This window comes from Acomys russatus, chromosome 31, assembly GCF_903995435.1.
Source record: "Acomys russatus chromosome 31, mAcoRus1.1, whole genome shotgun sequence".
Taxonomy (NCBI): Eukaryota; Metazoa; Chordata; class Mammalia; order Rodentia; family Muridae; genus Acomys; species Acomys russatus.
Genome location: NC_067167.1, coordinates 37,298,952 through 37,326,047, shown reverse-complemented (window position 1 = coordinate 37,326,047; position 27,096 = coordinate 37,298,952). Strand labels below are relative to the sequence as shown.

The following is a 27,096-nucleotide window of genomic DNA, read 5'->3' as shown; positions in this document are numbered from 1 at the left end:
TTGTTTTGTTTTGTTTTGTTTTTCAGAAAAGAATTCCACAAGGTAAGAAATAACTTATATAATAGTAAACTGAATGTGAAAAGTTGAGTGTAGATTATGAAAGATAAAGTAGCATAGTTTATTTTTAAACATTATCTATTTATTGTGCCCGTGTGCATATGTAGGTGCTTGTATGCCATACACGCAGTGGAGGTAGAAGACAAGTTGTGTGGGTTAGTTTTCTCATTCTACCGAATGGGTCCCAAGGATGAAGCTAGTTGATGGGACTTGTCCAGCACCCCGCATCCCCCGCAGCTCACCAGCCCCTGCTTGTTTTGTTTGTTTTAAGATGTGGTTCTTAGTATGTAGCCCTGGCTCGCCTTGAACTGACTATGTAGAACAGAGATCCCCCTTTGCCTTCCTTCCCAGCTCTAAGGTGTACACCACTGTTCCTAGGTGCTTTTGAGTTTTTAAAAACAGGGTCTCATGTAGCCCAGGCTGTGTCAGTTTCACTGTGTAGCTAGCTAGGACTGGCTTTGACCAACTGCTGGGATTATAATTTTGCAGATCACCTTTTCAATGGATTTTATAACAGCAGTTTGTGGTTTTTTTTCTTTAGACTTTCTGAAGGAAGACATCATCAGGTGAGTAGAAATGATAATCTTTGTTAACTGTGTACCAAGTACCTGAATTCAATTGCTTGGCAGCTTTCAACCGTTACTTTGGTTGTATTTTCTCAGGAGCACACTGAGATAGGTAGTAATGATCATTGCAGATAATTCCACCTGCCAGCTAAAGTGAGTGTTTCAGGTCGATAACCAATCCCTATTAAAATTTGCAGTATCATATGTTTAAGGAGTACGGCTACTCTGCGACTTCCTTTTCTCATTGTTGATGCATCAGCTGAGGAAGTGAGGGGAGAGCAAAGCACCAAGACTGTTCCCAGCCACACAGGCTCAGCCTCCCACCACACCAGAGTGCTGGGGTCAGAAATGTGTGTGCTTAGTCCTGGACCGCCTTTGCCCTGCTGGTCCCTCCCACCTCCAGCATGGAATGTAAACAGCATGCTCGAATCTTCCAGGGTGCTGTGGAAGGCAGGCATGGAGAAAGTGCTGCAGTAGGACCCGGAACCTCTTTAAAAGGCTTATCCCCCTGTTTTATTCTCTCCATCTTTGCCATTTTCTTTTAGAAAATGAAATTTAAATCTTCTGCATTAATACAATGTATATTCACAATGATGATGGGTCATAGTGTCTGGTATTTTTTAGGGCTCCCATCTAGAGTAGCAGATGGTTATTTTTGTGATTTTTAACTTTTTCTCCATATAGTTGACCTTTTAATGCTTCTTAGGCATATTATGTGTTTGTGGGCTTGTACTAATGTTTGGAGGCCAAGAAATAGCATCTAGTATCCTCCTATCTTTTCTCTGCCTAATCCTTATTTATTGACTGATTTACTTTATATGTGTGTGCGGGTGTGTGCACATCCATTCAATGACCAAAGCAGATATGATCTCTGGAGCTAGAGTTAATAGTGACTGGGAGCCGCTTGATTTAGGTTCTGGGAACCAAACTTGCTTGGAAGAAGCTGAAGGTATCTTGTTAGAGGGCAGCTCTTCACACGAGCTGAGGCTCTTCTAGGCCTAGTTCTGGGACTAGGAACTGATACAAAGTGGAAAGGACCTTTGCTTTATTTGTGCTGCTGTAGTGCTGGCATTCCACAGACTGGGCAACATACAAGGAGCAGAAATTTATTTTCACCATTATGGATACTGAAAATTGTAAGATCAGTGTACCAGCTGGGTCCTTGTCTGGTAATTACTGCTTCCTGCAGAGAGGAGAAATGTGTGCCATGTGATGGAAGGTGGAAGAAGAAAGGCCAATGTGAAGCCTCCTTTGTATGGGCCATAATCCCATCCACAAAGAGGCGCTCTGTGACCTAATCACCTCTCACCTCCCCATCCCTGCCCCCACCTCCTACCACACTGGCTACCAGCTTTCAGGTCCTGGATTTTGGAGGGCCATATTCAGACTGCACCAGGAAAGGAAGGAGTGCACATGGCCGAGAAAACAAAACCAAGGCTCAAGCCTTTTGAACAGTTTTTTGGTTTGGTTGGGTTTTTTAATGTCAGTAGTGAAGTATTTATAAAAGTTTTGGTGAGACCGCCAGAAACTTTTACAGTTGCTAATGATTTTTACATTTCATAGATTGTCAAACATTGCCCCGCTCTTTAACATGTATCACTCAGAAAACTGAACAAGTAGCATAGTGGGTTTGGTTTTTTTTTGAGTATCCTTTGTTTTTGAATGTTTTATACAGCATATAATTTTATTATTTTCACTTGGCATACTGAATATGTAGAACTATAGTATTTCTAGTTTATAAATTGAAGCCAGTTTTAGAGCAGTGGATTTGGGGGTCTTTGTCCTTATCGTATGACTTCCTTATCAGTTGGTGTTTTGCTGCATGATGAAAGATATAAACAACTAGGTTGCAGGTTAAGTCTTTAGAGAAGTTTCTGTTATTTTTATATTTGTGTGTGTGTGTGTGTGTGTGTGTGTGTGTGTGTGTGTGTGTGTGTTGTCAGTGGTGCACAGGTGGTGATTAGTGGACACCTTGAGAAAGTTGATTCTCCTGTTGAAATCAGGTGTCAGGCTGGTAGCAGCACCTGGACCCGTGGAGCCATCCGGCCAGCCCCTAAAGAAGTGTCTTACCAGGCAGAGCCTTACAACCTGAGAGTTTAAACAACACTTGTATCCAGTGAGATAAATAGTAAACCAGTGAATGATTTTGGTAGTAGTTATTTAGTAGTTTATTATTATTATTATTATTAAAATTTTTATTTTATGTGTATGAATATTTTGGCCTCGTGTATGTCTGTGTACTGAGTGCACGTTTGGTGTCCATGGCAGACAGAAGAGGGCATTGGATCTTCAGAACTGGAATCACAGGTAGCTGTGGGTCACCATATTGGTATTGGAAATCAAGCCTGGGTCCTCTAGAAGAATAGCCGGTACTCTTAAGGGCTGAGCCATCTCTCCAGTCCCAAATGCTTTTATTTTTTTACTTAAGTATACTTATTTTTTGAGCTCTACCAAAGCAGCATTTATTAAATTAATAGGATTTGGTTTACTTCTATTATATAGAAAAACATTTCATAAATGTTTCCAGTTTGTCACAGATAATGCAAATTTTTAGAATATTCTGGTTTACTTACTTTAAGGGTTAGGTGTGTAGTTTTGTTGGGTGGGTTATTTAAAATGCCTTTGTGGATTATGTAATGAAGAATTTGATTGACTATATTTCAGAGTGTCACAGTTTTCTCTGCCTGGTTGTTTATTGTATGAACATAATATATATTGTGTAATAAACTGTCTCTTTTATTGTGAAAGGCTCAGTTTGGTTCAGCCCCAGGTCCAGGCAGACATCAAGATTGGTATTGAGAAACTAATGTTACCGCTGTCAGTCTCAACTTTAGGTCCTTACTGCGCTTACTACTTGGTTTTACTTGAGCATATGGAAGGGCTAAGGAAGTGTCCATGGAGGTGGTAGCATGAGGAATGCGGCTAGACCGGTAGTCCATTCATTACATGCCTTTGGAACATGAAGTCTAGCAGTCAGCTGTGTCTTGTGTGGTGCTGGAGGTCCAGCCCAGAGGCTCACACTTGCTAGGACTGGGCTTTCTGAAGGCCTTATGTCTGCAGGTCAGAGATGCGCCTTGATACTGAAAGGATTCGGGCTCTCTGATTCAAACCCTTTGTCATATACCAAGGCTTCAAGTGCTGCATTAAATTTAATTGAAGCTGAACTTTGTTCTTGTAATTGATAGTTTTATTTTAATAAAAGTTGTTTTAGATAACTTTTTGTTTCATATTCTGCTCATAGAGTCCCATATGATCTGGCTGGATTTTACTGTTTTGGTTACTTGCTTGTAGATTTAAAAAACAAAACCCTCAAACTCAGAGTAGGTTGAAACTCCACACAAACTGCTACCACAGAACAAAAGTGCTGACCAAGATGAATCAAGCCCTGTAATGTGCACAGAAAGGAAAGCCTCTGCTTCTCCCCCACTTTGAAGAACAAGCATTTTCCTTGCCAAGGAGGACTGACTTCAAGTGGACCAGCTGTCCATATTGGGAGCATAGTGTTGCTACGGTGACCATGGCTGTTTGGAGAAGAATGCAGCTGAGAGGGCAAGTTCTTGATGTGTTAGCTGAGGGAAAGAATGTGGTGTGACTATGCATCATTCCTCCTGGTCACATGCTCACCAAGTGCTGTGTGGGCAGCATGGAGAAGCAGGGCTGAGAGCCCACACTGGTGTGTGTTTAATCATGGTTTCCTGTGAGCCAGAAACTTAACAGTTCAGAAAGAAAATGCCTGCCTGTGTGTGTGTGTGTGTGTGTGTGTGTGTGTGTGTGTGTGTGTGTGTGTATACACGTGTGTGCACATGCATTTGGAGACAGGGGAGGCTACTCTGATGTTGGATGAAATAAGAGTAAATTTCTTTTGCTTGATGACATAAACATTCATTATATCCAATTTTTAAAAAGTATTTGATATAAATGTTTATTTCATCCCATCCTTTTTAGTCATGAATACAGTGTTGGTAAGTTCCCAGTTTAATGATGTGTACTTTGCAGTTTTGTTTCTTTGACTTAATCAGAATTATTTGGAAAGCCCCTTCTCCCCTCTTTGCTGTTGTAAGAACAGTCCTCCAACCTCAGCCTCCCAAGTGGGTCTGACAACAGAAATAACTCTGTTATGTCTGCGACGTTGTTGCCCACTCTTTCTCCTCACCTCTGTCACTACTCTTTCCAAGGAAAAGCTTATCTTTGTTTTGTTGTTGTTTGTTTACTTGTTTTTTGTTTTTGTTTTGTTTTGAGACTGGATCTTGCTTTGTAGTTTGTAGGCTTACCTTAAACTCATGACTGTCTAGCGTCAGCTTTCTGAGTGCTAAGATCAGGAGGGTAAGCTATATTGCCCAGCTAAGGAGGTCTTATCCTTGTGTCTTTAAGTGTTGGAGACAGTCTCTCGCTGAACCTAGTTTGCCATTTTGGCTAGGCTGGCTGGCCAGCAAGTCCTAGGTTCTGTCTGCCTGCCTTCCCAGTGCTGTGGTTATAGGCACATGCCTCCATTCCCAGCCTTTTAAATTGGAGCTGGGCATCTGAACTCAGGTCTTCATCCTTGTGTGCAAGCTCTTTACCCACTGAGCCATCTCCCCAGCCCTGTGAGATCCTAACACATTGCTCATCCTCTACCACGTCTACAGATAGGTTCTGGCGTTTGTGTGTAGTATAAAATGTAGTGATTTAAAGGGAGCTGGAGAGATGGCTTCCAATAGGAGCCCTTGATTCTCTTCCAGAGAGTTAGAGTTGAGTTCTGAGTGCATACATCAAGTAATTGCCACCTGTACTGACTGCAGCCCCAAGCGATCCAGTGCCTGCTCCTGGCCTTCTCTGCAGGTGCCCACACATGCATGGCATCCATTCTACAGACACAAAGCCATGCAGAGAGCAGACACACTTTCTGCCTCAATTCTGACAGCCATGGGCCCTGCTGCTCATGCTTTAAGGAAGGTACACATGTAGGCAGAGCCTGAAACATGCACCAGTCTCATCTTACCTTTTTCTTTTCTAGTTTCTACAATAACTGTATGGGTTGTTTGCTTGCTTGCTTGCGGCAGTGTCCTATGTATCCCAGGCTTACCTCCAGCTTGATAGGTACTACATGGCCTTGATCTCTGATCCTTCTGCCCCCATATTCAGCTTTTGTGATGCTGCAGGTTGAATTTAGGACTTCACCTATGCTAGGCAAGTGCTCTGTCAAGCGAGCCACATTCTATCCCAGTAATACATTATCTTAAGTGAGGCATGCAGAGGTAACATTTAACATGTGAAGCAATTGGAATGCTCACGGCTCTGTCAGCCGTAAGTTACTTATTTTAAGTCTCACTGTGTAGCCCTTGGTAGTTTCAACTAGAAATCACCCTTCCTCGGCCTCTAAAGTTGCTATGGCCTCTGGCTGTTTATTTTATTTGTTTGTTTGTTTAGGTTTTTGAGACAGGGTTTCTCTGTGTAGCCTTGACTGTCCTGGGCTCGATTTGTAGACCAGGCTGGCCTCGAACTCACAGCGAGTTCTGCCTCTGCCTCCCGAGTGCTGGGATTAAAGGTGTGCACCACCACGCCTGGCTGGTTGTTTATTTTCTTAATTGGATAATCTACTTGAGTTGACAAGCTTGTGTTTCATTAGTTTTGTAATTATAGAGTTTGAAGGGTAATTAGATAATTAAAATAATTAGATTTCTAAATTTATTTGGCTATTTCATGTTTCACAGTAGATGTTGATAAGCTTTAATGCCACCTCAAATAAGTAAAGTGTAATCAGTTTACACCTACCCCCTACACTCTCACAGTGATCCTTAATTTCTGTAGTCAGATGTAAAGTTATCTTTCCTTCATAGTTCATGCTAAGAGAGAAGTCAGGTTTTCATGTAGGAGCAGTTTCTGTTTCTGAGTGCTCTGCTTTAGTGCACTGGTCTCCGTAGTCCTGAACCATTGCTGATAGAGGTATGTCTTAGACAACTGTAAGTTCAAGTCCAGCTTGGCCCATAGAGTGAGTTCTAGACCAGCCAAGGCTACACAGACCCTGCTTCAAACAAAGTCCTAAAAACAAAAAATGAATTTTACAGTTACTAAATATTTATTCTCTTAGATATTTGAAACATGTCTACTAAAAAGTGGTCATAAAATGGCTTTATTTACATAAAATTATTTTACTTTAAAATTACATAGACCTGTTCTTAGTATGAATTTAATTCTACATTTAAATTTTTAAATTTTCATTTCATGTGCCATGGTGTTTTGCCTGCATGTGTGCCTGGAGAAGGTGTCAGATCCTCTAGAACTAGAATTACAGACAGTTGTGAGCTGCCGTGTGGTTGCTGGGAATTGAACCTGGATCCTACTGGAAGAGCAGCCAGTGCCCTTAAGTGCTAAGCTACCACTCCAGCCTCCTAATTCTATATTTTTTAATGCTAATTCCTCACAAAATTTTTATAAAATTCAGTTAAAAGCAGAGTTTTGTAGGAAGCATTTCACCGTAGGAAGAGCATCTCGAGCCTGGGGGTTGGGTTTAAATAGCATTCTCCAGTAAAAGGAGTCAGCTTTGCAAAGGTGGGAGTATGGCAGAGAAGCAGCCCACAGTGGCGCACACCTTTAATCCCAGCACTTGGGAGGCAGAGACAGGTAGATAGCTGTGAGCTCAAGGTCAGCCTGGTCTACAAAGCGAGTCCAGACAGCCAATGTTACACAGAGAAACCTTGTCTCAAAAACAAAAAAACAAAACAAAACAAACAACAACAACAACAAACCAACCAAACAAACCAAAAAAACCCAAAAACCAAATGAAAATGCTCCCAATGGCCAGAATTGAAATACTTTGAGCAAGAAAATCATGTAAAGCAGTATTAGTTATAACTCAAAAATGAGAAATAATTGATCAGTGCCGTAGATATGGCCCAGTGGAGAGATTACCAGCCTAGCATACCAGTTTGACACTGTTCTGTCTTCAGAGTGAATTAAAACTGCACCCAACACCCTCTCTTTTTGTGTGTGTCATACTGGGGATTGAACCCAGGATCTTATATACACTAGATCAGAGCTTTCTCTACCACTGAGTGTTATAACCTCAGTTGCTGCTCCCATCCCCTCAATGCTGCAAAATGCCAACAGCAGTGCTTATGGTGCGCCTTCTAACGCACACTACCTTTTCTCACTTTGAGATGGGATCTTACTGAAATTGCACAGGCTAGCCTTAAGCCTAGAATCTGCCTTGGCTTCCTGAGTAGGCCTGCATCACCGTGCTTGGCTTCCTATCTTTGTGAGTGTGGAGGCCTTCTTTTCAAAACATGCTCTATGTGGTGCATGTGGTGGCGTGGAATAGGTCCCACTGGAGAAGAGGCAGGCGCTGGAGCCAGGTGGCCAGGCTTGACGTCGGCCACAAATCATGTTGGTAGTCTTTCAAGGGCTGTAAAGTTGTAGCTCTGATTCTCCCCAACCTCATAACCCTGATCTAATTATAAGAGAAACATGAAATAAATTCCAGCAAAGAGCCTTATAAATTATTTAATATAGGATTGCTCAGAACTGGAGGGGTCGCCAGAAACAAGGAACGTTAGGAGAAAAATGTGTTATAGCCAAGAGAAGCCTTAAGAGATTGTGTGACTCCGTATACAAGTATCCTTTATATCCAAGTGTACATAAGAAAAATTTACTGCTGGGCGTGGTGGCGCACGCCTTTAATCCCAGCACGCAGGGAGGCAGAGGCAGGTGGATTGCTGTGAGTTCAAGGCCAGCCTGGTCTACAAAGCTAGACCAGGACAGCCAAGGCTATACAGAGAAACCCTGTCTTAAAAAACAAAAAGAAAAAACTTATGTAAAAACTAAGTAAATTTCAATATCAATACACTTTTTTAAAATTTTAAATTGTTTTTTCTCTTTGAGATAGGATGTCACACTGTAGCTAGGCTAACCTAGAACATACTATGTGGCTTCAAATTCCTGACAGTCCTCCTACCTCGGTGTCTTGGATATTGGTATTACAGGCCTCAGCTTCTGTGCAGGCCACAGTGTGTGTTCCTGGTTGTTAGTAATGGCACCCTGCTCTTTCTTACAGCAGTCACCGTCTACTCTACGGTGTTAGTGGTCTGGGGTGGGCACAGGCTCTGTGTGGGCTCTACCACTGTCTGCCCAAGGCTTCCCTAAATCTAAAACTTGGTGCTAAACTAAGCTTTCTCAGGTAGTCTTTCATTCCAGAAAATATGTGCCTCATACTTTTTTGAAAACCATATTTTAAATTATACTATGCTCTTGAGAAGCCCATGTTTGTATTTTATTTTATTTTATTTTATTTTAAAATCTAGTAAATATAGTAAAGAAGTACTTTGCCAGAGGCCATTGGATAAATGGTTCTTGCAAACAGGCCCTGTATTTGGCTGCCATTTGTGGCCCCCTGAAGACACACTCATAAATGAGTTATGTCTTTACAATCTTAACTCCTTTAGGATATTTTAAGGTTTTTTTTTTTTTAATCTTCAGATTAACCAAAATTCTTATAAAATATAAAATACTGATTATACTCCAGACTGTGTAGTTCATTTTTGTTTTTTGGGGGTTTTGTTTGTTTATTTGTTTGTTTGTTTTGCCTGTTTTTATACTGAGTTTCTGTTGAGCTTAACTTGTAAAAGAAAGGCTGCAGCGCTGCTATTACTAATGTTGCTAAGTCTACTTTAGTATAAAAGTAGCACTGTGTTACAATTCAGATGGATTAGTGTGGGTTTTAGTCTATAATATGGTAGTTCTGTGTACAAACTTTTTTTCTTCTAGCAATATTTTAACACAGTTTTAGTAATTTAAAGAGAGATACTGGTTTTATATAAGTAACATTCATTTTTCAAAATAATTTTGTATTAAACACTTGATCTAATTACTCTTTTGTTGGTAAAGCAAATACCGTCAGGGCAGTGGAGGAGGAAAGCAGTGCTCGCTGCTTCCTAATTCGTGTATTTTGGGGAGAGGAAGCGTTCTGAATATTTTCCTTTCCCACAAGATTTTCTTAGTATTGACAAAATAAACACATTCATTTCTGGCATTTTAATTAAAGTGTAAAAACACGTATGTTGCCAATTCCAGTCCTAAACAATTTCGGCCGTATTAGTAGGAGGAATTTGAAATCTTTATGATGACTTTACCCTTAAGGTCAAAGAAGATGATGATGAACCTAATTCATTGATATTTATAAACTATTTTTTTTAGTAGTTTGAAATGTTCTAAGGTTGCATTTTTTAACTATTTGTACACATATTCCTATTTTAGCTGAACTATTTTCAATACACAAGAGGGTACCACTACGTAGACCAGGCTGGCCTTGAACTCACAGAGATCTTTCTGCCTCTTTCTGAGCACTTGAGATCTTTCTGCCTCTGCCTTCTGAGTACAGGGATTAAATGTATGTACCACCACACCCAGCTCATATTATTATTATTAAATTTTATTTTATTTTGTACTTTTTGGTTTTTGTGACAGGGTTTCTCTGTGTAGCCTTGGCTGTCTTGGACTCTCTTTGTAGACCAGGCTGGTCTCCAAGTCACAGAGGTCCACCTGCCTCTGCCTCTCAGAGTCCTGGGATTACAGGTGTGCTCCACCATGCCCAGCTTTTCATTTTACTTTTTATGTGTATGTGAGTACTTGGTGCCCACACAGGGTAGTAGAGCGTGCTGGATCCCCTAGAACTGGAGTTCAGATGCTAGGAGGCACCATAGCGGTGCTGGGAGCCGAACCAGATTCTCCACAAGAGCAGCATGTGCTCTTCGCCACCGAGCAGCTCTCCGGCCTCTGTTGTTACATCACTTCTCTTGTCCCTTTCTTCCTTCTGCCCTTCTCGTGTTTTGACCCCTTCCCTAGTTCATGGATTCTTTTCACCATTTTTGTTATGCACACACATGCACGCAAATCAACAGATAAATACAGCCTGCTTAGTCATTTAGTGTTGCCCACATGCATGTGTTTCTAGAGGTGACCACCTGGTTTTAGATAGCCGATCAGAGGCTTCATCCCTGCGGAAACTAATTCTCCTTCTCGCAGAAATTGTTACTTGCCTGTAGCTCTTCATCTAGGGGTGGGGCACCATGAGATGTCTACTTCCTGAACTGCAGTTTCAGCTGTTGACATTGCTCAGGTCTTGTTTAGGCAGTCATGGATGATTTCATGCATGTAGTTCTGATATTATAGCTAGAAAGCACCTCTGTATTTTTTTAATTGAACGTGTGCGTGTGTGCGTGCGTGTGTGTGTGTAAAACTTACAGGCATTGGTTCTTTCCTACCATTGGGTTCCCAGGAACAGAAAAATCAAAGCTCCGTTGTACTGTCTATAATCACTTACTTTTCACTGTATCTTCATTACTTTTAGTTCTAAGTCATTCAACAGTGGAGAGAAAGCAAAGAGATTTAAGAACTCATACAAAAGATCTGACTCAAATACCAATGGCACTATGGCCCAGTGAGTTATGTTCATAGCGGGAGTGCTTTAGTTTGTTGGAAACCAAGAATGTGTTTTCATGTTCAAAGTATGCTTTTAAAGGAAGCACAGACATCTTACATGGTAGGCATTTATTCTGAGAGTTTTAAAAGCAAGCAAATTAGCCACAATACGTTGACAGTGCTAACAGTCAAAATAAAACATAAAGTAATAAAATCGAATGCAGTGGCACACACCTGCAGTCTCAGCACTCAGGAGAGTGAGGAAGGAGGGCTGGGAGGTTGAAGGCAGCCAGGGCTGAAGAGGCCCTATCCTACAAAAACCAAGCAGACAAGCAGTAACACAGTAGCAAACACTTGAATAAGGATTGAGCTTTAAAAAGAGGACAGAGGAGCTGGGTGTGATGGCGCAGCCTTTAATCCCAGCAGAGGCAGGGGGATCTCTGAGTTTGAGACCAGCCTGGTCTACAGAGGGAGTTCCAGGACAGCCAGGACTACAAAGTGAGGCCTGTCTTAGCAAACAAACAAACAAAAAAGAAGACAGTAAATGTTTTCCAAAGATTTAAAATGGGACTTTCAATTGTTTTTAAGTACTTACAGGTTGGCATACTGATTCTGTAATATGCCTAACTTCAAAATGAGCTTCCCTTCCTTTGTTTCTCTCTCTGTTTCTTTATCTCTGTCCGTCCCCCCGCCCCCCCCTCCCCCATCTGGGTCAGTCTTATACTAGCTGTAAACTCATTCAGTGTGGAAGTGGGCAAATGCTGAGATGCCTGCACAAAGGAAGGAAGGAAGGAAGGAAGGCTCTCCTGGAAAATTACTTTAAAGTTTTTAGAAAAGAGGTAGACAGTGGGAGCATAGCTTCAAATAAGAGCAGTGGGCTGTGGTAGAGTGCTTTACTGTGGGCAGCTTTTGAGTCTCTGGAGACTAGAAGATGTATAGAATGGGGCTTCTTGAACTTTTTTTATGACCCCTTTTTGTGTGAGAAAGTTTTTTTTAAATAATTACAGGTATATGTTTATAAAATAAGTGTGCAAATGAAACAGTTACTGATAATAAATCATGAAATTAAAAAAATTTTGATGTGTAGTATTTTACCAAAAGCAATTTTGCATGCTTATTTCTACATAAAGAATTAACTGTTAGGTGAGTGTGTGATACTGCAGGACGGGGAATCAAACATCTTCATAGTTGCTTGATATTTTGATTTTGTAGTAATCCATTCTGAGAATGTTCATATGTAGTATGAAAATGGCAGAAGCACTTTTAGAACCATTTCAGAAATTGTTAGAGAATCTCTCCTAGGCCCAAACCAAAATTCACAGAACAACTTCTGAGGCAGCTTAAATAGTGCTTTCTAAAGCCAAGCATTCTGGTGCAGTGCAGTTCGAGGAGCACGTACACTGTAAGCCTGCAGCGCACAGCAGTTAGTGCTCCTCTCTGAGCCAGGCAGTGCTCATCGACGCTTCACGAATAGTGAAGTCATGCATTGCGATGCAGTAGATGCTGTCAGACACGGCTCAGATTTATTGCCTATTTGATACCTAATTTATTTTTGATCGTTGAACATTCAAAAACCTTTGGGGCTGGAGAGATGGCTAATAGTTAAGAGCACTTACTGTTTATGAGCACTTGCTGTTTATGAAGAAGACCCAGGGTTCAGTTCTCTGCTAGCTCACAGCCCTCTCTAATTTCAGTTCCATGGATCCACCATCTCCTCTGGCCTCTGCGGGCACCAGGGATGTGTGTAGTACACAGACAATTCTGCAGGCAAAACTCATGCATATAAAATAAAGATAATTTTTAAAACAAAAAACTGCACTGGAGAGATGGTTCGGCCGTTAAGAGTAGTGTCTGTTCTTCTGGAGGTCCTAAGTTCAATCCAGCAACCACATGGTAGCTCACCACCATCTATACTGAGATCTGATGCCCTCTTCTGACACACAGGTGTACATCCAGAGAGAGCAATCATACATATTAAATAAATAAATAAATCTTTAAAACAAAATCAAGAACTAGGGAGGAGGCTCAGCAGTTAAGAACACTTGTTTTTCCAGAGGACCCAGGTTTGAATTCCAGCATTCATATGGCAGCCCACAACTGTCTGTAACTACAGTTCCAAAATATCTGGTGCTGTTGTTTGGCCTCCACAGGCCTCAATCATGTGTGTGCTGCACAGACATACATGTAGGCAAAACACGTGTACACCAAAATAAAAATAAAAAATTATTTTTATAAAACACTGTATGAAATTCTCAGAGTTAATAAAAATATATTCTAAAACAAAAAACAAAATCCTCTTTTATTGTTGTCAAAAAAATTTTTTGACACCTGTAGCTCTTAATAAGCCATGTTGTCCAGATGTGGTTTGTACTTGCCATCCCAGCCATAGGGAGGCTGTGACAGGAAGGGCATCCCCTGAGACTAGCCTAGACTGTGCTATAGAAGTTTAGCGCAGTGGTCCTCAGCCTTCCTAATGCTTCAGCTCCTAATTACACCTCCTCATGCTGTGCTGCCCCCACCAGTAATCACCTTATTACTTCATAACTGTAATTTTGCTACTATTATGAATTGTAATGTAAATGTTAGCTGTGCAGCCCCTGTGAGGGCTACAGCTTGAAAACTTCTGTAAAGTCTAAGCCGTAGCTTATCTAGCAAGGTCCCCCATCTTAACAGACAGGCTAGCAAGAAGCTATGCTAGAAGAGACGTGGAGTTGCCACACAGCCCTCTGTGGGGTGTAAACAAATACCTAGTATGCTCCCTTATGTGCGGGGATTTGTAGTCAGAGATGAAACTGTTGGTTATCTGTAAGTACGTGATTTTGGAAGGTGTTTGGTTGGTTGGTTTTCGGTTTTTTTGAGACCGGGTTTCTCTGTGTAGCCCTGGCTGTCCTGGACTTGACTTGTACACAGGCTGGCCTTGAACTCACAGAGATGGAGTGCTGGGATTAAAGGTGTTTGCCACCACACCCAGCTTTGAAAGTGCTTGTTTTGACTATCATCCATTTGTGAACCCTGGTTAGTGTACAAGTCTCATAGGAATCTCTGCACACTCTGATAAAGTGCCTGATAGGTGCAGTGTAGGTGTCCAGTGAGTACCTTTCTATTGAGTGAGGTCCCTAAACAAACTGAGCTAAAATGTCCAAAGCACAGTGATATCTATTACAACTGTAGACTAGTTTATTGCTAGAATTGACATTATCCTGTGACTCTTTGGAATTTTTTGTTTTTTATCAGTTTTTAGGTTGACTAATATTACCTGGCTGGGGTGGGGGTGGGGTGTCTTAGGAAATAAGAAATACAAAGGGTGGATTCTAAAGGAGTCTTGACTTTCAGGAAGAGTCACCAAGAATGCAGAGTTAGTGTACTGCAGGCTTAAACAGGACTTTGGGCCTGGACAGGAGCCATATTTATAGCAGAGGACTTCTGTTTGGAGAGGTGAACCAGCCAGGAGCATTGTAGAACTCAGGCTGCTGCATCATCATTTGATCTTTAAAAATCTAGCTTAGGTACTAAGTTAAAGTCAGCGTTTTAGATGTTTGAGTCTGGACGTGTAAGTCAGCTGAACTAGGAGTGCCACCAGAAGCCTCACAGTGAAAACTGTTACCTTAAAAGAAATAACGTCTGGGGTTTGGATGTGTGCTTCAGTAGGTAAGACTATGCGCTCAGTGGGTACAAGTCCCTGGGTTCAACTGCCGGAAAGAAATTAATTGTTTTCTGTTACTTATAGGTTAAGTTAGCAATCGAAGACATTGTGTTTTGAAATATGATTAATCTCCTGATGCAGCATCAGAGGCTCACAGTATTAATGGCCATATTTAGGTAAGTCGAAATTTACCTTAAAAGAAAGGACCAGTTAACTTAATTTCATTGAATGCAACCATTTTGTGTCTTGATTTACTGACTGCCTCATCACCAGAAAATAAGGGCTTTCATTAACAAACACTGTGTCCTAACATAGTGCCTTCAGCCGACTGGTGGCGCATTCCTCTCAGACAGAAGGCGCCTCTCGCTGTTGAATGCTCTCCTGGGAGCATGCGGCTGCTGAAGTGAAGCTAAGCTATTCAGAATGTGGGGTATACAGAGCCTTGCTGGTCCCTATGCCTAGGTTCAGGCCTCAGAGACTTGAATGCAAATTTCACATCTGTTAAGCAGCACACAGCTGTTGCCGTCAGGAACTCTGAGCACCCCTGGGTGGCTGCACTGGGCCACAAGAATGGCCTCATCAACAACAAGCACAGATGGAGAAGAGCACCAGCCCCTCATGGAGAACTACTTCCTGACAGAGTCAGAGAGAGGAGGACTCCTTCCCTTCACTTGTGTACCTAGTGGTGACCCCAGCAGGTTCCAGTTGTTAGTCCTAATCCAGTAGTCCTGATACAGTTCTGGCTAAACCAAACAAGTCACAGAACAAAGCCAGAAGTCATGAATTAGGAAAGGGACAAGCAGGGAGGAGGAGGGGTAGTCCATAAGGAAGAAGGAAGGTGAAAGAGACGGAGGTCAGAGGAGCACATTGAGTCCCCTGGAACTGGAGGTGCAGGTGATTGTGAGCCACCATCTGAGTGTTGGGAGCCAAAACTAGGTCCTCTGCAAGAGTAGTAAGTGCTCTTAACTGCTGAGACCCAGCCTTCCTTCCCTTTATATCTTCAGTGTCACATGCGCTCTGACATTTCTGAACTCCTCTCTCAAGCCCATAGTCATGCATACAACTTTTGTATGCCTTCCTTTGACTGCTGTCTGCAAACTCGGCTTAGGTAGCTGAGGCTGAGCTTGTCATTATTTCCGGCAGCAGAGCCTCAGCCGTGCAGCTGGTGCCTTTAAATCCATCCCTTTCCTCTTGGTACCTATTGCTGCTGTGCTGTTAGGACTTTATGGTGTTTCATTTTCCTGTTGATTTCTGAGTTCATCTCCTCCTCAAGTGTATCCTGCAGGCAGGTAAAATTTAAATACCTGGGCTGGAGAAATGGCTCAAATGTTAAGAGCACTGTCAGTTCTTCCAAAGGTCCCAGTTCAATTCCCAGCACCCACATGGTGGCTCACAACCATCTGTAATGAGATCCAGTGCCTTCTTGTGGCAGGCAGGCGCACATGTGGGCAGCATACTGTATAAGTAACACATTTTTAAAATTTTTAAAAATTTAAATACACATCTGAGTATCTCCCTTTTGTGGTTAAAATGAATGATACGGAGGTTGGGGAAAGAATGCCATATCAATTATATCTGTTTCATAAACTAAAAATATTTTTCTCATCTAATAATTTAACACTTGTTGGTAAAGACCGTGAAACATCGGAAGAGCATATACTATGTTAAATGGTATGCTAGTTCCCTGGAAAATGAAGATGACGAGGTGTGCCAGTCTCTAGAGATCGGTGAAGTGAGTCAGTGCCAACAGAACTTTTATGAAAAACACGACCCAATGTCATGATTGTTTCTCTGTAGAACCATTGGAGGTTGTCATTTCTTTAGATTTATATACTGTTATGATTTTTCATCTTAATTATAATTGCCAGGCATTCTTTTTTTTTTTTTTTTTTTTTTTTTTTTTTTTTGGTTTTTCGAGACAGGGTCTCTCTGTGTAGCCTTGGCTGTCCTAGACTCACTTTGTAGACCAGGCTGGCCTCGAACTCACAGTGATCCGCCTGCCTCTGCCTCCCAAGTGCTGGGATTAAAGGCGTGCGCCACCACCGCCCTTGCCAGGCATTCTTTACCTGAGTGGGGTATAGGTCATTTAGTTCACAAATGGTCTAAGTATGTACATTTTTGCTGAACACTGGGTGTGCAGGGATGAGTAAGGTCCCTTCTGGAAAGGAACCCATCGGGGAGGGAGAACGGTGGATGCTTTTGCACAGCCTAGGGCGAGTAGACAGGATGTGTAGAAGTCTAATTAACTTAATAGGCTGGAGTCAGGGAAAGTTAAATCTTGGCAAAGGGAGCCAGTGTAGTGGTGCACGCCTTTAATCCCAACACTCTGGAGCCAGAGGCAGGTGAATCTTCATGTGTTCGAGGCTAGCCTGATATAAGTAGTCAGTCCGGGACATCCAGGGCTATTATACAGAGAAACCCTGTCTTGAAAAACCAAACCAAATCAATCAATCTTGGGAAAGGGAAGCCACAGAACGCTGATGTGGAGCTGGGTGTGGTGGCGCATGCCTTTAATCCCACCACTCAGCTCTCAGGGAGGCAGAGGCAGGTGGATTGCTGTGAGTTCGAGCCGAGCCTGGTCAATAAAGCAAGTTCAGGACAGCCAAGACTACACAAAGAAACCCTTTCTCGAAAAAAGAGCTGCTGTAGAGGAAAATGGCTTGTTTATTCTAACTAGAGGTAAGGTAGTTTATCAGAGGAAAAGGACAACTTGATTTTTAAACCTGAAAGTGGTAAAGAGCCACTGAAGCACTGTAAACGGTTTCAGTCGGCCCTGTGTGACACTCTTGCTCCTGTGTACCTTTCCCCACGTAGCAACTGGCAAATGGATGTTGCTTCTCTCCTTTGTTTAGAAGTAATGCTCTGCATTCTCCTTTGTTTATTGAGATGCCCTTGAACACCTGTTCTCACCTCTGCAACCTTTTCTCTCTGACCTTCTGTGGCAAAAGGTTAAATACACAAACTGTATCAGGCTGGCCAAGTGCTGTGTGTTTTACACCACTAGTGGCATTTTGTGTTGTCCTTCTTTCTTACTAATGTACTGGTTAAAATGTGACAATGTATGTTGCTTGCCAGTGAACTCCTGTCTAATAGGATATGTAAAGGCACTACAGTGAGCAATAAGAATCAAAATACCTGCTAGCTAAAAATGTAGCTTCCTTTAAACAATATGTTTTTCCTGAGACAAGGTTTCAGTGTTCATCCCTGGCTGGCCTGAAACTCGCTATATAAATCAGGCTGGCCTCAGAGTCACAGGGAGCAGCCTGTCTCTGCTAGGATTAAAGGCATGTGCCGCACACCTAGCTTTCATTTTATTTTATATTTAAAGGCAGGACATGAAATTTCTGATTAACTATAAAACTTAATTTCTTGATTAACTGTTGAGTAACTGTAAGCTAATTATTTAGGTAGTGGTACATGGTTTTAGAATAAACAGACCTTACCTTTATAAATTAAACTGGATATGTGAGTTTCTTTGGCATGTACCTTATATAATTTATCTTAGCACCATGTGGAATTGACTGACTAGTTGAATGAAATTTAGTTCTAAACATCAACATAATCGGGCTTTCTTTTCTGCATCAAAGTATCATGCTTGTGTGGGATGCTTTCTTGTCTTTTCCTGTTGGTATCCTGAATATAATAATTTTCTTCAAATTATTCTCTATGTAGTGCTCACATGGTCTTCTGAAGAAGCCATGGGTAGCTGCTGTAGCTGTCCAGATAAAGACACTGTCCCAGATAACCGTCGGAACAAGTTTAAGGTCAGTATAGCCAGCAGAGATATGTATTTAATTTCTTCTTCTGCCTACTTGGATGTGCTTGAACACTTCATTTATCTTGCCTTCTTTCTTTTATTTCTCCTCTCTTCACACAGTCTAACTTTTCTTATTTGAGTAAAGTATGGTACTTTCTTACTAGCAATATGGATTATTACTTCCTTTTTTTTTTTTTATTGCTGCAACAAATACCTAAAGCTAAGTACTTACAAAGAAGAGAGATGTGTTTAACTCTCCTCTCTGAAAAATTGAGTCAGCATAGCATTGGCCCTATCCGAGGACCTCTTCACCAGGCCGCCTCGTCGTGGGAGAGTATCTGAGTGGTCTGCAAGACCAGAGCTCCCGGGAGGCAGTGAGCGAAGTGACAGATGAAGAAAACGTCATCGTAACTGTCAGCAGTGCGTCTCTCTACAAGTGACCCTCCTTCCCCTGCAGGTCATTAATGTGGATGACGATGGGAATGAGCTAGGCTCTGGCATCATGGAGCTCACAGACACAGAGCTGATTTTATACACCCGAAAACGGGACTCGGTAAAATGGCACTACCTCTGCCTGCGGCGGTACGGCTATGATTCAAATCTGTTTTCTTTTGAAAGTGGTCGAAGATGTCAAACTGGACAAGGTAAGTAAAGCCTTTATTTTCTCCCAATGGCAGCATGTTTGGAGCATTACACATTCAGTTACTTTGTATACAGCGCCTCACTTCTGAGAGGAAGCCTACATATGGTGTCACATGCTTGTATGCCTAGCATTTGGGAGGATTGTTGAAATTCCAGCTGGCCAGGGTTAAAAAGGAAGACCGTATGCTAATAAGTAAACAACATACGAAGCTCCCAATAGGATGGTTAATAAAAAGATAAATTAGGGATTCATTTATCAAGTATGCACTAATCACTTTGCCCTTGGTAGAAATAAAATGGTTAGGCATCTTTTGGTTCTAACTTTTTGGGCAAAGAATGTAAACAGTGGAGTCAATAAAACACAGTTTTGTTTTTTAGTGAACTTACTAGTAGTAATAATAATGATGATAATGGTAATAATAATTTTGGCCTTCTGATGAATGTTGGAGCGGGAATGATATACCTATCGCTGGACACGGTAGTGACTGTAAACTCCCGAGCTCAGTCAGTGGAAAGCGCTGCTCGGTGAGTGGTGGTTGGGCTCCCCCTGCTGTTAGAGCCTACTGGAGTGTGTGTGCAGTCCTCATGTGCTTTGCTTTGCAACATTACCCTTTAGACAAGTGAAACTTATGGGGAGACCTTCGTGGATGTATATTTTGAGATAAGATATATGTAATTTGTTTATTGGAAGCTATCTCTTGCTGTTGTCACATTAGGATGTTGTCTTAGTCACTGTTATTGCTGTGAAGAGGCACCATGGCCACTTATGAAGGAAAGTGTTTTGTTGGGGGCTGGCTTACAGTGTCAGAGGTTTAGTCCTTTATCACCACGGCAGGGAGCATGGCTGAACTCACTGTCTAGAGGAGCCGAGGCTTTACGTCCTGACCCACAGGCAGCAGTCAGAGACAGACTGGGCCAGGAATAGGCGTTTGAAACCTCAAAACCCCCTCTCAGTGACACACTTCCTTGCACAAAGCCACACCTCCAGTTCTCCTCGAGCAGTCCACCCACCAGGACGAGGCATGGAAGTGTGTGAGCCTGTGGGGCTGTTGTCATTAGACCACCACAGTGCCTACCTCACAGCGTCTTTTACTTTGATGCATTCTTACAACTTAAAAAAAGAAAGTCTTAGGCTCAGTGCGGTGACACATACCTGTAATCACAGCACTCAGGGAGGTAAAAGCAGGTGGATCTTTGTGAGTTTGAGGCTAGCCTGGTCTACAAAGTGAGTCCAGGGCAGCCAAGGCTACACGGAGAAACCCTGTCTCGAAAACAACAACAACAAAAGTCTTACTACTGTATATTTATTCTACATGAAGTGGGTTTCATTGGTGTCTTTGTGCATGTTCATAATAAAGTCATATCCACCCTCTTACCCCTTCTTACTCCCCTCTCACTTCTGCTAATCCCCTTCTTTTCCCACTTAGTCTCCCCATCTGCTTTCATGTTTGTTTCAGGTGGGGCCAGTTGGGGGAATTCCAGCGAGTTTCATTAGAGTTGTTTGCAGGAACATGGGTGAGGGTTTGTTTACAGGAGCATAGGCACCTTACCAGTGCCTACACCATTGATAAAAATGTGTTTCCTTCCCACAGTAACCACTCAATAGGTGTAAGTTCTGAAGCCCCTTGACCTAGTCCTACCCTATATGAGGTGTGTTGACGAGTCTAATAAGTTCAATTCTTATGCTTGTTATCACAGCTACTGTGCATTCAGGAGTACAGCTGTCTTGCCTGCAGGTCAGCACTCCGTCCCACTCCTTGCCCTTTCTTTGGGTCTGTCTTTTCTTCTGTACTGTTCCCTGAGCCTTGGAGGGTTCAAGCAGATGTCTCAGTTAAGGCTGCATGTTCAGCAGGCATTTGTTCTTGCCCTTTGGTCAATCTCTGCCATCACTGCTGACCAGTGCAAAAGGAAGGAAGCTCTTTTGACGAAAGCTCCTATAGCTTTTTTTTTTTTTTTTTTTTTTTTTTTTTAAAGACAGGGTCTCTCTGTGTAGCCTTGGCTGTCCTGGACTTGCTTTGTAGTCCAGGCTGGTCTCGAACTTGCAGGGGTCCACCTACCTCTGCCTCTTGGGTGCTGGGATTAAAGGCATGTGCCACCATGCCCAGCCTGGTCCTATAGCTTTTTAATGACATGGTTGCCGTGTTTTTCTCTTGGTTTATATTTATAGGGATCTTTGCTTTTAAGTGTGCCCGTGCAGAAGAATTATTTAACATGTTGCAAGAGATTATGCAAAATAATAGTATAAATGTAGTGGAAGAGCCCGTTGTAGAAAGGAGTAGTCATCAGACGGAACTGGAGGTCCCTAGAACACCTCGAACACCTACAAGTAAGTGACCATTTCTCCTTTCATTTTGCATGTCAGACATTTGTAAGATATGGGTAATGGAAATTTAGTCTAAAACAATTAGAAATGATCAACAGTAGCAAAGCCCCTATTAGCTTTAGCTACAAACATTTCTAAAATGAAAACATTCAACATGGGTTAAAAGTCAGCCGTACAGCTCAGTGTCAGAACGCTCACCTGTGTGCGCGGGCGAGTTGGGGTGGGACGCGGTTTATCACCAGCCTGCTGAAAGACTATTCAGTTGTAGAGGTAAGGATGGGTAGGGCTGCAGTCTTGACAGGGATGTGTCACCAGCTCCCAGAGCATGTTAGATTCTCATTCGTTTTTGTTCTCTGCCCTACCCCCACTTCTGTCTGTCTTCTCAACACAACAAACCAATCTCAGCACCAGGGCTTGCTGCTCAGAGCTTACCTAACGGGTACCCCCGCTACCCCTCCTTCGGAGATGCTTCATCCCACCCGTCCAGCCGGCACCCTTCTGTGGGAAGTGCTCGCTTACCTTCAGTTGGTGAAGAATCCACACACCCTTTGCTCGTGGCTGAGGAGCAAGTAAGTGTCTACCACAGTGCCAGCAAAACCGATCTCGTGTGGTTAAGGTGTGCCTGTGTTAGTGCTTGAAGCTTTCATTCAGTGTGGAGTCTAACTTCCACTGTAAATCACTTGTGCGTTAACACTGAAGAAGTGGCTGCATTTGCTAGCATGTGCTGAAATACGTACAGATGTCAGGGCAACGTAACTGCTTTTTCCTTTCTGAGTCAGGGTTGCCCTATGGAGCCCTGTTGTCCTGGAACTCACTCTCTAGACCCAGCTGCCTTAGACTCACAGAGACCCCCAGCCTCTGTCTCTTGAGTGCTACGAAGAAGAAACTTTCAAGTAGTTTGTCTGGCCATAGAGAGGTGCAGCTGTTGATGAAGAAAGACAAACTCATAGTCGGTTCTGAATAGAATAGCCCTCAATGGCTCAAGATTTTATGCTGCTTTTGGTGTTTAGTTTTGGTTACCAGCAAACTCCTGGTGGGAGAGTAGATTTTACTGCTGGGGTTGTTTGAAGCTGTTTAGTGTTCCCTACTAGTGCAAATGCGCAACCAAGCATCTGTGTGAGCATTATATAGTGTCAGATAAGTGGATCTGTTGTAAGTTATACAATCACTTATCATCAAGAGATTTTTAGTGTTTTTAAAGTAAATTTCTCTGTGTTCTTTACATAGTAAACATATACCATATACTGTAAATACATTTATCTCAGTTTTGCACTGCATTTGAATCTGAACATTTTTAGGTAGAATACTCCAGACATGTAGATTATTTTTCTAAAATACTATTGGGCTTTTCTAAGTAGTGATGGTATCTTACTAGGTGTAGCTATTTTGCATCTATAGATTTTTATAAAACTCTTACATAGGGGTTTCCGTTTTGTCAGGTCAGATCATGAAAAAATAGTGGTAGAGTTGCCTTTTCCTTTTTAGTTCTTGTTATTTCTTACTGCTGAATAATGTTTTAATATCTTAGAGCTGCCAGATGATAACTCTATTTTGTTCTGACTTTTTCCCCTCTTCCTCCTCCTCCTCTTCTTCTACTTCTTCTTCTTCTCCTTCTCTTTCTCCTTGTTCTCTTTCTTCTTTCCTTTCTTTTTAGAAGGGTCTTGGTATGTAGCCTATAACAGCCTCAAACTTGGCTATCTTCTTGGCTCTGCCTCCAGAATGCAGGGTTATAAGTGTGTCACCATGATCATCTGACTTCCTGGCAAATGCAATACTGTTTAAATATAATGTTGCATGTTATTTTAAAGTAGTTATTCTTTTTACAAAGAGATTTCTGCTTCCCACCCCCCAATCTTTTTATTAGGCTTAAAAGAAAAGAAAAGAAGTAGGTGCAAAAGTTTTAAATGACAGTTTATTTAAAGAGGAAGTGATAAAATTAATGCATGTAAGCTAGGAATGGTGGCACAAGCCAAGAATCCTAACATTTGGAAAGTAGAAGTTGTTGGGTCAAGTTTGATGCTAGCCTGGGCTACATAGTAAGATTCTATTTCAATTAAAAAAAGAGAGAGAGAGAGAGAGAGTCTAGAGAGATGGCTCAGAGGTTAGAAGGACTGGCTGCTCTTTCAAAAGCTCTGAGTTCAATTCCCAGCAACCACATGGTGGCTCACAGCCATCTATAGTGAGATCTGGTGCCCTCTGCTTGTGTGCAAGCAGAACATTGTATACATAATAAATGAATAGATCTTTAAAAAAAAAAAAAAATCAGAATGATTTGACATGACCAGTATATTTTAAAATTTTTTTATGTGTATGGGTGTTTTGCCTGTGTGTATGTCTGTACCATGTGCAGTGCTTCTAGGGGCTGGAAGAGGACACTGGAGTTACCGACAGTTGTGAGCTGCCATGTGGGTGCTAGGAATTGTGAGCTCAGGTCCCCTGGAGGGGCAGACAGTGCTCCCAAAGCACAAGCCATCCCTCCAGCTCCATGATTAGTCAGGCTGTGTTTGCTTTGCGCATTACACTTGACTGACTTGCTTTGCTTCTTTATAGGTTCATACTTATGTAAACACTACAGGTGTGCAAGAAGAGCGAAAAAACCATGCAAGTGTGCATGTTCCCACAGAGGCAAGAGTTTCTAATGCTGAAAGCAACACACCAAAAGAAGAACCAAGTAGCACTGATGACAGAGACCCTCGGGTTCTTCTTAAACCCGAAGGAGTCAAGTTTGTTTTAGGACCAACCCCTGTTCAGAAGCAGTTAATGGAAAAGGAGAAACTGGAGCAACTTGGACAAGACCAAGTTAGTGGGACTGGTGCGAATAGCACAGAATGGGACACTGGCTATGACAGTGATGAACGAAGAGATGTGCCCCCTGTTAACAAGCTGGTGTATGAAAATGTAAACGGGCTGTCTATCCCTAGTGCCTCGGGGGTCAGGAGAGGTCGTCTGACATCCACCAGCACCTCAGATACTCAGAATATCAACAACTCGGCTCAGAGAAGAACTGCATTATTAAACTATGAAAACCTACCGTCTTTGCCTCCCGTTTGGGAAGCCCGCAAACTCAGTAGGGATGAAGATGACAGTTTAGGACCAAAGACTCCATCTCTAAATGGCTACCATAGTAACCTAGACCCAATGCATAACTATGTTAATACAGAGAATGTAACAGTGCCGGCAAGTGCTCACAAAATAGACTATTCAAGGCGTCGAGATTGTACACCAACAGTCTTTAACTTTGATATCAGGCGCCCCAGTTTAGAACACAGGCAACTCAACTATATACAGGTGGATTTGGAAGGCGGCAGTGACTCTGATAACCCCCAGACTCCAAAGACGCCTACCACTCCCCTTCCACAGACCCCTACCAGGCGCACAGAGCTGTATGCTGTGATAGACATCGAAAGAACTGCTGCTATGTCCAATTTGCAGAAAGCACTGCCACGTGACGACGGTACATCTAGGAAAACTAGACATAATAGTACTGACCTGCCCATGTGAGCCTGGAAAGCATTACATTGTTTGCACCTTCATGAAGTTTTTAAAAATGAAGATGCAATCCTTCATTTTCATTTATACACTAACTCCTTTTATAGACTGATAAACTTTTTTCCTGAATATTTCATGTGCATCTTTAAAGGGAATTAATGTAGAGCAGGTACTCATTAAAGAACACTAATTTCATTATATTCTACTCATTGTTGTACGGCAGCATTCCCATGTTCACAGTGCCTATTTAAAATGAGATCTGAAGTGAATGACATGCTGGTTGGTTTATATTCAATATCCTGGACAATGCATTTCTTTCATGTCTAAGTTGTGGTTGGCATTTAAACCTTTTATAAAGTCTCTCGATATGTTCATTGCTAACGTAACTCTAGGCTTTGAGAGTAACACTCGTAGATTCACTGTTCACAGTATATGGTCTCCAGCATGTAACGTGAGGATCTTAGTTTGTTAATTAAAGGCTTTTTGACTTGGGCCAAAACTTGTGTAAAAGAAACAAGAGAACCACACCTCCTTTTGTACCAGTCAGCTCCTCTGTCTTTCAATGTTACTAGACAGAGTCCAGTATCATGAATATAGTTGTGTATTGGAAGGCAGGCAGGAGACTATTTGTTTACTCATCTCATGGTGTCATTTGAAGGGCATGTCCAGATATTATCTTACTCAGAATTATGGTGGATTTAGGAATCAGTCTCAGGTCACTCTACCCAAAAACATTTTAAAATCCACACCATGATCTCTTGGCATTTCTTTGCAATAGATTTTGACATCACGTTGTTTCTGGAGACATTTATGCCATTAAATTCCCGTTTAGCTTCAAGTTTTTTCCCCTTTGGTATTTGGGTGTCTTACTTTATGTAAAAGTGTCTTTTATTTGCCTGATGTAATTGTCTTCTCTGAGGCTCACTGCCTTTGTCTGCTAACCTTTGTCTAGTCCTGGAAGCTTCTAGCCTCCGTACAATCTAATCTAGGCCTAGAATGTTCTCAGCTTCTGGGACTGACTGCTGAATAAATTCACCCTTCCTGGCTCTTTGAACTCTGGCTGGCTACTTCAACTCAGCTATTTTGACTCAAACTGCTCTCCAAGCTGACTGATTCAATCTGGCTTCTCTTAGCTTCTGAGTGAATTGCTCTGCTCAGCCTCATACTAACTGTGGCAATGCATTCTAATCTCCTGGCTCCTCCTCATTCTCTGACTGGTTCTCTATTCACCTGTGTCTAGCTTGTTCTCTCTCCAAGTTGTCTCTGTAAAACTCTCCCAGTAAAACGGCCTCCTCCCTCCCTCTGTGCTATTCTTTCTTAAGTAGCTTCTTTTCCCTCTGTTCTCATGAGAGTTGGGCATATCCTATTCTGTCAAATCTTTTCTTATTCATCACTTTGTCGGCCTCAATTAGACATCACTTTGAAACATGGGTGCTTCCTTCTACAAACTGACTTTACCTTCATTGTTTTGGATTAAAGGTGTGTACTAAGAGTGTGTCTGCATTCCAGCCGGATCACACAGAACCTGGAAGGTCTTTGGATGTGATCAGAGCAGCCATGTTGCTGGATTAAAATTTCCTCCCTAAGTTTGTTTTATAATGTCTTTTTCAATTTTTCACAATACAATGCTTGAGTTTGTGTATCACTTTGGAATGGGATTGTGTGTTTATTGTTACTGAGTTTGCATGTTTGTCAAGTCATGGTCTTGAGGGTCCATTTGGAACTTATTTTCTCACAGGGTTGCCCTTGTCCAGTATTTATTTATCTGCTGTTTACTTTTCAAGCTGGTGACAAGAAGCATTGTCTCAATTTTAAATTTCATTTGTGTCCATAGGTGATCTGTTTAGTAGCTAAGAAAAAGAAGGTACTCTTAAGCATTTAAGTTTCCCACAGGTACTGTCCCCGTGTGGGCGTGTCCCCAGCACTTTAGCAGGGATGCTCCCAGTGACATGGCTGCAGGCCCACTCTGCTGCCCTCTCACTTGGAGCTGGGCTCCATCATTTTGGTGAGCTATTCATGTTGTTGCCAGCATAGCAGGTACAGAGAAGTCTTGAAGCAACGCGATTATGTCATAATTGAGGATCTGAAATGAACTAAAGTTTATATAAACTACTAAGAGTCCAGATGTTGAACTGTTGGAAATTAAGAATGTTCCAGGTTCCCAAACCACTGTATAATAAAAAGAAGAGTAGAAGGGCAGGTAACACTATAAGATATCTTACTTTTT

At 42.0% G+C, this 27,096-nt stretch overlaps 1 protein-coding gene across 1 annotated transcript; it reads left to right on the top strand.

Annotated features, from left to right (window-relative positions):
• Window positions 1-18: 18 nt before the first annotated feature.
• On the top strand, window positions 19-27,096 carry Frs2 (fibroblast growth factor receptor substrate 2). Its single transcript, XM_051139876.1, has 8 exons — window positions 19-42; window positions 599-623; window positions 14,743-14,834; window positions 18,331-18,422; window positions 18,873-19,059; window positions 21,225-21,383; window positions 21,786-21,949; window positions 23,931-27,096. The coding sequence occupies exons 4-8, from the start codon at window positions 18,357-18,359 to the stop codon at window positions 24,879-24,881; spliced, it is 1,527 nt and encodes a 508-aa protein (XP_050995833.1). The 5' UTR covers window positions 19-42; window positions 599-623; window positions 14,743-14,834; window positions 18,331-18,356; the 3' UTR covers window positions 24,882-27,096.